Here is a 10983-nt window from a genome sequence, read left to right on the forward strand (position 1 = left end):
TTTTTGTTTTAATATAAACTAGTACTTAAGCTAAATAGATTTTTTTAAGTTTGAAGTATCTATGAAATAAAATTGTACCAATAACCTTTTTTATACAAATTTTTATTTTTTGAATAAACGTTCTGTTAATATACTAGTTATTAGTACTATATTTTCTTACTTACAAACAGCTTTTTCTAAGGTTAAGGTTTTTACTTTTGAATCTAAAATTAACGTTTCATTCTTATTGTAATATATATACTTTTATTTTCAAAAACTTTCAAAACTAATACTAAAACAAAAAAATTCGGACGGTATTTCATAATATAAATCTAACATATAGTATTTTTTAAAACTCTTAATGCCAAAGTTGACAAAAAATCAAGCTATAGTGTTTATATATGAATTATTTGCTATATTTTACCAAGTATGAGCACTGAGTAATAGTTTTATTTTCTCTTGCATATAGTTTTTGTTCACTAAAACTAGTTATTCTTTTAAAAATTTAAAGTATTAGTTTTGTGTTTAATGAATAAAAATAGGTTTTATTAACATTAAAAACAATAAAAACAAAGTTTTATTTTCTACGACTTAAAACCTGAAAACTTTTCAGTTTTCATTAATAAAAAAATCTTAAACAAGATAAAAAATAGATAAAAATATGTTCTACCTAAAGAGTCAAACTTAGTTTTAAAGATAATGGAACAGTTAAAAGCAACTTCTGTTCAGAGATTTATTAAAACCAATCAATCTAAAGAAGTTATAGAAGATAAATTAGGTGTCTATCAACCGAAAGCATGTATAAATCAAAAGTGTTTAACCACAAATGGTATGTTAGTTTTTATTGATAACAAATTTTTAAGTTATTAGTTTAAAAAGTTAAAGAAATTGAATATTTAAAAGCGTTTGCCTATCTAATAACGACAATTAAAATTCTAGTTATAACAATGTAGTAGACATTCTGTAAATTGTATATTATATTAAAGGTTAAATGATATAAAATAGATTTTTCTAAGACTAGAATTCTACAAAAACAAAAGTTTTTGTTTGTATTTAATTTTATTTGACTTTTGAAAGTAAAGTTACTGCTGACTATCTTTGTTTTGATATTATGTTCAAATATGTACAAATAAAACATACTTACTGCTAACTTAAACAAATAAGCTTACATTCATCTACTTAACAATTAAACACGAAAAAAAAAATTCGGCAATTATAAATTAAATTTAATTTTATAAGAAAATATGGTCTTTATCTGGGTCTTCTAAACTCATTTTTATACCTAACAATTTTTCAGAAAGTTAAAAAATGATCACCCCCGTATATTACAAGCTTCAGAATATCTGATGCAAATAACTTTTTACCGCCTTACTAGTTATCGCCCCCTTACTGCTTAAAATTTCAAATACGCCAATAACATCGCCCCCTTGTAAACTATGGTCTAATCTAAATCAACAGTCATTATTTTAAACAAGCATTTTTGACTCAAAATATTACCGAACTTAATGAAAAGAGTACTAGATATCTTTATTTTAATTATAATGTACTAACTGAACTAAAGTTATATTTGTTGTCCTTTAATAGTTGTAATTATCATAAAACGTTCTCTGCCTTATATTTATCATCTCTTTAATAGTAAAAAAATTAACTATTAACAAAAAAAGTTTTCATAATATCGGATTAAGATTTTTTAAATTGAAATATTAGTTTATGATACAACTCCAATAAACTTAGTAAAATGTTAAAATACTAATTAAATAAGTTGCTTTATTTTTTGTATTTTAACAGTTGATTCGGTTCAACCTACCAATTCAAATAACTCATCCATTTTTAAGTTTGGTCAACTCTATGAAGACAATCTACTTATGGTTTGTATAAACTTAAAAACTAGATGCTTATTCAAAAATAACTTAATAAAATTTAAACGACTAAAAGTTTATAAAAAAATACTTTTGTAATAAAAAAAAATAAAACAAACGTTATGTCAATTGAAAAATATTTGAGAGAACAGTGCATTTGGTTATTTTAACGCTAATTTCTTTTATCTTAGAAAAATTATGTCAATTCACAGAAAAATCCCGTCTAAGTACGTAATTTTCGTTTTCAATTTTATTTTTGATTACAATGCATCTTGGTAGTACAACTCATGCAATTTTTTTCAAACTGAGATTTATGAATAGTTTTTTTTCTTGACGTATTTCCAACATTATGTATTTCTCAAAAATCTACCGGATAACTGTATTTTTTTTACAATAGTTAAGAATTTAAAAATTAAACTTATTTACAGCACATACACAAGCACCTGGAGCTAGACACTCACCATAAACTGCTGTATGTGGGCGACCCAAGATATCAATTAGTTAAAGCAATAGAAAAATATTTTTGTTTGATTGAACCTGTAACTACAATTGACCTAGGTACATTAACACTTTAACAATTTTATAATAAGACATATTGTTGTAGTTAAAATTAATTTTAGAATTTTAACAAACCATTTTTGTGATTCTAACAGAAGTCATAAGTGAAAAAAACCAAGGAAACAATGAAGTTTCCAAACAAGTTGAAAAAGTTGACACCATTATTTTGGTAAACTATACTTGTTTGTGTTTTTTTTTGATGATAAACTTCTGTACAACTTCCCAGTTACAATTATTTTGTAATCTGTTTCCTCTAAGTATAATTAAAAACTGTTTTGTTGTTATTTTATAAACTAACAAATAACTTAAGCTTTAAGTATTTGAAATTTTCAAAACTAATATAGGAAAGTGAAAAATTTGACAGAATACTTATTCATGACTGCAGCAGAAACATAGAAAACTTTTACAAAAGCTTTAGAAGAATGATGTCCGCTTTAGACAAATTAGGAAAAGTTTGAAAACTTTAGACTATTTAGTTTGAATAGCGATGATTTTTTTTTTTTTTTGAAATATCTAAAAAATGTAAAGTAAGTAATTAAACACCTAAATGACAGGTTATAAACACATATTTTGCTAAAACTGTTAACTCTTAGGGTCAATTTATACTTATTTTAATTCTTTACTTAAAGTAACGTATGCAAAACTTATATGTTATCAGTTACAACGGACATATTGCTTAACGATTGCAAAAACATTGCTAAGATCATACGTATATTTATTAATTTTTATACAAAATTGATTGAAACAATATTGATAATGAATAAATAATCATTTAAGTAAACACTTTTTATAAGTAACTTATAACAATTTTATTAAGTTATACATATTAGTTTTCAGCTTTGAATATATAATTCAAAATTAGAAATTATATTAGTCTTTTTACTAGTGCAATCGAGTTTATACAGTTAACATTTTTGTTTTTTATTATATCCAAACAAGTTTTTGTTATGCAACTTATCAAAGATTTTTTTTTCAATTTAAACCAACTTCTTAGACATTTTATAGTGAGCTTTTTATAGTTCACTATAAATGTTTTAACTATTTTTTAGTGAAATTCTAAACTGAGACAGCTAACCATATATGCTTATTTTTTTATATAAAAAATATTATTAGGAAACGAACTATGTTAAACTTGTACCTTTGTTACAAAAAAAATTAAGTTCAGGTTTTAAAACTTAAAACAATTGGTTGTGCTAATAGACTGATATTCATACTGAAAATTTATCTGAAAATAAAAACAGCCTTTTTGCAAAAGCTTGTTATTTTTCTTTATTTACATAGGTAATGTTTATCAATCGACCTGGTTCAATTAGTACATTGCCTATGTATAGTTTAGCAAAGAAAAAGAGTTCTTCATTGGACCGACCATATATCAAACTCATACAAGCACTTCAAGCAGCAGGTAAACTATTTAGATTTGTTTGTACAGTTAAACTTTATTAGTAGCAATTAAAAGTTACTGTATCACAAACAAGTTTTTAAGTACTAAGTTACGTAAATATTAATATTTAAGGAAATTTTAAAAGCTAGTATCCATTTTTTTACCTTAAAACATTGGTATTCAAAGTGTAAACTCGTGCACACTAGTGTGCACAATTTTTTTTTTTGGGTACACAAAAGTTTTACGGTACACGATAATTATTCAGGGGTGCACGAAAATTATAGGTACAAATAAGTTCAAATTTCTTTATTATAAACATTTAACATTTAAAACGACATTGTTCAACATTAAATTTAAGTCTAGCTCTGGTGTTAAATTTTATTTTTATTTATGGCCATTTTACTCATATGCTTATTGCTGGTATCAAATCCAGATTAAGACGATAGTAAAAACTACTACTTACCGTGTACTAATTTTGTTTAAGCTAAAATAGTTTTATAGGATCAGACGTAGAATGGGATTTAGTACATGTTCCTTTTCGGATACCGAAAACAAGATGGTTTAAAATGATCGAGCACAACTTTCCAATACAACCTTACCAAACAAAATTGAATGAAGTCAAAGATGGTATTGACGAACTAAAGCAGGGAATGTTCAAATATCTAGTTTGTATTATAGTTCAAATTTTTTGTTGGCTTGTTAAACTTTAAATGTACTGTAGTCTAGTTGCAATGATTAAAAAAAAATATAGTTTTTTAACGCTTTTAAAATGTTGTCAATGTGAATTAAAATAGTTTTAGATAAAGTTTAACTCGGTAAAACTAGTTCTTCTTTAGATTAGTACCAGAAATCAATTTAGTTTTGTTTAATAGATTATTTTATACATATGCATTTAAATTGAGTCTTTATGAACAAGGTCACTTTAATCAAAAATAAAAATACAGACAGACGAAATGATCGAATGTGAGGATCGACTTTTTATAGTTTCGGCATCACACGCACTTTTAAGCTGCAAGTTTCCGTCTCTTCAAAGAATTGATCAGGTACATACTTTTTTTAGTTTTTTTTTTATCATTTATTAGCGCGTGCCTGCGTGTTTACTAAAACCTTTAAATTAAGCTTGTTTTGCCAAAGAACTTTGAATCGTACTTTTCAAAAACTACAAACAAGTATAGTCCATTAATTTTGTATTCATTGAAAATAGTACTTTAATTATTTCTATTGAAAATAAAAAAATTAAGTAGGCTTTTACAAACAAAACTTTCTTTGCTTGCATTTGAAAAATTGCTAAGTTCTTTTATACACGATTTTAAATACTTTAAAACCAATCTTTTTCTTTTTGCTTTCTCCAAAAATATTCCATAGTTTTAACGTTGGTAACTATCAGGACTCAATAGTTAGTTTTAATTGTCATCAAAAAGTAAAACAAAAATTGTATATTTATCGTATGGTCCATATATAACTTATTTTTTACGAGTTTTAAAAACTATCTGGGCTTATTACTTATACATTTAAACTGCTGAATATTTCTTAAAATTACAACTCGTTTATTTTTGTGGACTATCGTACTAACACAGTTTTATTTTAGTAAACTGTTTTGTTTGAAACATTTATATCGTTGTAATTTAGTACACATGCTAACGAAATTAAATAAATTTAGTTAAAGACTAAACGAGTATTTGCCATTGTAAAAGTTTTTGTAGGGGTAGGTGTCAGAAAAGCACAGCGTCACTTTAGCACGGGGTGACACTTTAGCACGGTGTGACACTTTAGCACGGGGTGACACTTTAGCACGGTGTGACACTTAAGCACGGGGTGACACTTTAGCACGGTGTGACACTTTAGCACGGGGTGACACTTTAGCACGGTGTGACACTTTAGCACGGCGTCACTTTAGCACGGAGTGGCACTTTAGCACGGAGTGACACTTTAGCACGGCGTCACTTTAGCACGGGATGACACTTTAGCACGGCGTCACTTTAGCACGGAGTGTCACTTTAGCACGGGATGACACTTTAGCACGGCGTCTCTTTAGCACGCGGTGACACTTTAGCACGGCGTCACTTTAGCACGAAGTGTCACTTTAGCACGGTGTGACACTTTAGCACGGAGTGTCACTTTAGCACGGAGTAACACTTTAGCACGGGGTGATACTTTAACACGGAGTGTAACTTTATCACTGATTGATTCTTTTGCACAAAATGATTCTTAAGCACGTAGTGACACTTAAGCGCCATCGATAGTTTTAAGTAACTTAATCAAATACGTGTAAAGTTTGTATTTAATAAAACGTTTAAAAATTAATTTATATAACCAGCATGCTGTTAATTATGCAATTTAGGCACTTTGAAGTGTGATTTCAAGAAAGAGTGTGTCTTCCAAAATTATTTTTAATAAAAATGTTATTTAAGTAAGATGTAAATTGTAAGACAAAGTTTGGCAGTCTTTTCGAACTATATTTAGAAAAATCATTTGTAGGTAGCAAAACGTTAGAAAACATCTTTAGTGGCCTGTATTTTTTAAGAAAAACTATACTTATTAACAAAAATAAGTACTGAAAAACAAGAAGTTGGTAAATCAAATGGTAACTAGTTTTAAAAATCCTTAATTATATAAATGTACTTATACTGTATTCTTTTTTACTTCTGTTAATAATATAGTAATACTTTACTTACATTTTATTTAATTACTTTGCTCAGCTGACATGTTTAAAATAACTTTATTTATGTAAAATAATAATAAAAAATTTATGCATAGCACTAAATTTTATTATAAAAACGAACACAAACGAAATTTACAAATATATACATTTAATCTATATCAAAATTGTATTGAATACCGCGTAAGTATTCAAGTATATTATTATTTTCATTAAAACTTGACACCAGATAAAACAGACGCTCATCTGCTTGTCTGAACCTTATTCTTTTGGGATATGGTTTTATCCCTGCCAGAAGGTGTTCTAGTCCCATATCCCTAGAAATCTGAGTCGTTTTCAGAATATTTATAAAACTCCACAGATTTGGATGGTTTCCATTTAATACTGCGTACAAAGCTCGATGCGCTGCTTCAGCAATATTGTTCGTTCGATCACTTTTTGTAAGTACTCGTTCGTACTGACTCCACAAAGGAATTGGAAACAATGGCTCACCTCTAGCACCTTTAAGTTTAATTTTTTTTAACCTTACTTTAACCTTTAACCTTACTAAGCTTACTTTTAAACTTGGTTATCTTTTAACTTGGTTTACTTTAAAAGTACAAAAACTCATAATCTAAATAAAATAAAAACTCTATATCTAAAGGATATTGACTGGTATAAGCTAAAACTTACACTAAAATGTATTTTAATTATATGAAAATACAAAATAATAAACACCTTATCAAAATATAAGCTCTACGTCTAAAGGATATTGACTGGTATAAGTTAAAGCCTATACTAAAATAAAATTTTGTTTTGTAAAAACAATAAAAATCATGCACTTTTTGGAAATAAAGCTGTTAGTCCAAAAGGTATTGATACTAATTTAAACAAATTGAAATCCGTACTAAAATGAACTTTACTTACATTGCAGCTCTTTTCAATGACTTTTCTTTTGGTAATGAGCCTTTGATTGATAGTGGAATTCCATTTATTGCCGAACTCACAAGTCCTTTTGGACTTGCACTAGGAACTAGTACTAAAGTTTAAAATAACATTTACGTAACAAACAAAACATACATTTTTAAACCTATACTAGCTTGTTCAAAACATAAACAAACAAAACATAAACTCTTTTACACTTTCTTTAAACACAAGAACTTGTATTGTTACTTTTACTTTCACAGCTTAAACGTATAAGTAAACTATGTGTTTAAATAAAAGAAACATTTATTTTGAACTAATCACTAATACTTATAATAATGTTAATGTTGAACTGCTAACTTCATGAACTAAGTGTTAAAATTAATCCTATAATAAACAAGCCTTATACTTTCTATTATGTTCAAAACATTTTAAATTTTTTAACTATATAGACTAAAAACGAAAAAAGCTAAATCAAATATAAGGATATGAGAAACACAATGTCTAAATCTATAGTATTATTAACAAAATGGTTTACAACTAATTATAACTTATTTAATAAAAAAATTGCAGAATACTAACATGCTTTAGTTTTTAATTTATTCTTTAACACTTGAGGCGGTGGAACTCATTCAAACTATAAAATAAACACACCAAGGATGAACTCTTAAAACATTATGCTAAAACTTAAATGTTTTTAAACTTTGTGTGTGCTCAAAATAATATAAGTAAAAACATTTTCAAACTTAAAATTTAAAAAAACTGACACTTACCAAAATATGTTAATGCTATAAATAATGCATTAAATTTCGTTGAAATCTTAGATTAATCTAAAGTTTATTTAGTTTTAATAACTCTTTACGTCTGTGATGTAACTTAAGCAAGAAAATAAATTGTACAAAAGAACTAAAATTGAAACATTTAACAAAATAATTTAAGTGGTTTCTTATTTTACTTTTCGAGTCCACAGTCAGACTTGTCAAAGTTTCTTTATTATATTTTACCTTTAAATGACTTTTAAATAGTTATTAATTTAGAAAGTAGAATGATCAAATTAAGTTTGTTTACTTATATTTATGTTGTTAAATTTTTTAGACCTTACATTTAAATTATGTTCAAATTTTTTTTTAATAAAAAGCTTAAAATAAATAAATACTGCAACGGCTTTGCGTCGATTAGCGGGGAAAATTACTTTTCTTTTTATTGGGATCATTTTATTGTACTGTTTTGGCAGTAACTTGTTGCCGTTGTTATGAGCTCATTTTGGCTGTGCTTTTGCACAGTTAAGCCATTATTATCTTGCTCAGTTGTTCAAGAATTTAGTTTAAACGAAAATTTTGTGTTCTGTTTCTTTGATTCGGTATTTCGATTAGTTGGCATTCATGTTCTTTAGTTTTTTATCATCTTTATGTTTCGCAGTTTATTAATTGTAAATACACCATTTCCTTGACTCGATTTTATTACAACTAGTCTAAATTTAAATAGTTAACTGTTTTTTAAATCCTTTTTAATAAACAATAGTTCGTTTAGCACCTATAAAGTATTAAGTTAATAGTAAAAGTTTAATTCGGATTTAATACATCGACTTTATTAACATGTCAACTTAATTTAAAAGTAACTTAAGAAACTATCTACGACCTATCTTATAATAACGTGTTAAGTCAGTTAAACGCTAAACCCGCATGTATAAAAGTAACAATATCGGCAGATGGTAAAATGCAAACATGAGTACAAACACTTTTGAAACAATCGGCTTAAAATAATCAAATAAAAATTTTACTGATCAAACTTCAAATTGTACTATTTCTTAAAATTTAAAAGAATAGAAAACCTAAATAGACAGAGAAAATTGTGAAATAGTTTTATTTACTTTTGTTGCAGTCTATATATAAATTTTACACATTTACACTTTTATTTAACGTATTTACTAATATACTAGTATTTATTAGTTGCTAGGTACTTTTGTTGCTAGGTTTAAACAAGTAGTTTTACGTTTAAAATAGTAAAATAGATAGTAAATATTTAAATACGTTAGTTAAAATATCTTAATAAAATGATTTGATAGAATTCTTAAAATTATTTTTGTATTGTTATTATTAAGTTGAGGTTTGCCATAGAGTAACTAGTGTAATTCTATATTAAATACAAAGTTTTAGTTGAAGCTTTAACTTGAAAGATATTAAAAGCTTGTAGTATTATGTTGCATAGTTTATTTTTATATTTTTCAACATAACATATAAGCATAAACAAATGTGTCATTCCATGCTAAAATGACGCCGTGCGAAAGTGTTACTCCGTGCTAAAGTGACGCCGTGCTAAAGTGTCATCCCGTGCTAAAGTGTCACCCCGTGCTTAAGTGACGCCGTGCTAAAGTGTCACCCCGTGCTAAAGTGTCACCCCGTGCTTAAGTGACGCTGTGCTAAAGTGTCACCCCGTGCTAAAGTGTCACACCGTGCTAAAGTGACACCGTGCTTAAGTGTCACCCCGTGCTAAAGTGACACTCCGTGCTTAAGTGACGCCGTGCTAAAGTGTCACCCCGTGCTAAAGTGTCACACCGTGCTAAAGTGTCACACCGTGCTAAAGTGTCACACCGTGCTAAAGTGTCACACCGTGCTAAAGTGTCACCCCGTGCTAAAGTGTCACACCGTGCTAAAGTGTCATCACGTGCTAAAGTGTCACACCGTGCTAAAGTGTCACCCGTGCTTTTCTGACCCGTTCCCGTTATCAATAGTTAAAATTATTATAATCTTCAACAGTCGTATATAGTTTATTAGCAGTTAAGATTGTAAGTACTAAACCTTAACTGAAAAACTTAACCTTAACTTTAAAAATAAAGACGTTTAATAACTTCTTACTATTATATAATTTTAAAACAGAATAATTTGAAAGTGACTTGTATAACCAATATTTTCAAACAGGTACCTTATTACGAGAAAGGTGATGTACACACATATCTACCCATAGATGAAGAAGTTAAAGAACTAATTGAAAAGATGTGACTGACTACATAATAACGTACTATAAACTATTAATCATCAGCATTTATACTTTGTCTGTAATTTTAAACGCTATATTTAAAATCAAAAACTATTTAAACCCTAAGTAAAAACGTTTCACATTTACTAGTTTTAAGCTAAATTTATTGATAAAGAAAACTAACTTTATATTATTGTATTTAAAAATATGATACAGGCTCATAAATATCAAAGAGTATTTCAGAACTAAAAAGTTCTAATTTTTTTTATATAAATTAATGTTTAATAACTTCATTTCGGTACTAACTTTAAATAAAAATTGGTTTAGTTATCTACATGAAATATTTACAAGCGTAGATCGAAAAATTTTAAGTTAACTAAAAAATAAATTGCAAAACTAATTTCTGTCTCCAATTTTTCTTTAAACTAATGTTTATTAATTCTGTCCAATTACAAGAAACAAATGCAGCTTTTTTATAATAAAGAACAAATATTTTTTTTATGTACTACAGTACTAATTTTTTCTTTTGCATAATTGTTTTTGTTTCTTATAAACAATAAGTTGAGCTGAAAATAACCCTTTTCAAATACAAATTTTGTTATATTGACAATTATAATTATTATAACATTGTACTAAACTAATAGAATTGAACGATTACCAATTTAGTC

General features: G+C 27.1%; 1 protein-coding gene across 1 annotated transcript; it reads left to right on the forward strand.

Moving 5' to 3' along the window:
* The first annotated feature begins 662 nt into the window (after positions 1–662).
* Positions 663–10531, forward strand: LOC145834907 (uncharacterized). The gene is made up of 9 exons (XM_082942435.1): positions 663–808; positions 1768–1847; positions 2267–2396; positions 2492–2565; positions 2741–2848; positions 3678–3798; positions 4279–4442; positions 4722–4820; positions 10258–10531. Exons 1-9 carry the CDS (start codon positions 679–681, stop codon positions 10336–10338), a joined length of 987 nt encoding a protein of 328 aa, XP_082798561.1. The 5' UTR covers positions 663–678; the 3' UTR covers positions 10339–10531.
* The last annotated feature ends 452 nt before the right edge of the window (positions 10532–10983 follow it).

Source organism: Thalia democratica, chromosome 4 (assembly GCF_965202585.1).
Source record: "Thalia democratica chromosome 4, ktThaDemo2.hap1.1, whole genome shotgun sequence".
NCBI lineage: Eukaryota > Metazoa > Chordata > Thaliacea > Salpida > Salpidae > Thalia > Thalia democratica.

What these genes read in the sequence shown, in the direction of transcription:
- LOC145834907 (XM_082942435.1), top strand. Translation starts at nt 679, where the DNA reads ATGGAACAGTTAAAAGCAACTTCTGTTCAGAGATTTATTAAAACCAAT. An exon ending in AAAGTGTTTAACCACAAATG is followed by an intron (nt 809 to 1,767) that starts GTATGTTAGTTT and finishes GTATTTTAACAG; the next exon opens with TTGATTCGGTTCAACCTACC. An exon ending in CTTTAGACAAATTAGGAAAA is followed by an intron (nt 2,849 to 3,677) that starts GTTTGAAAACTT and finishes TTATTTACATAG; the next exon opens with GTAATGTTTATCAATCGACC.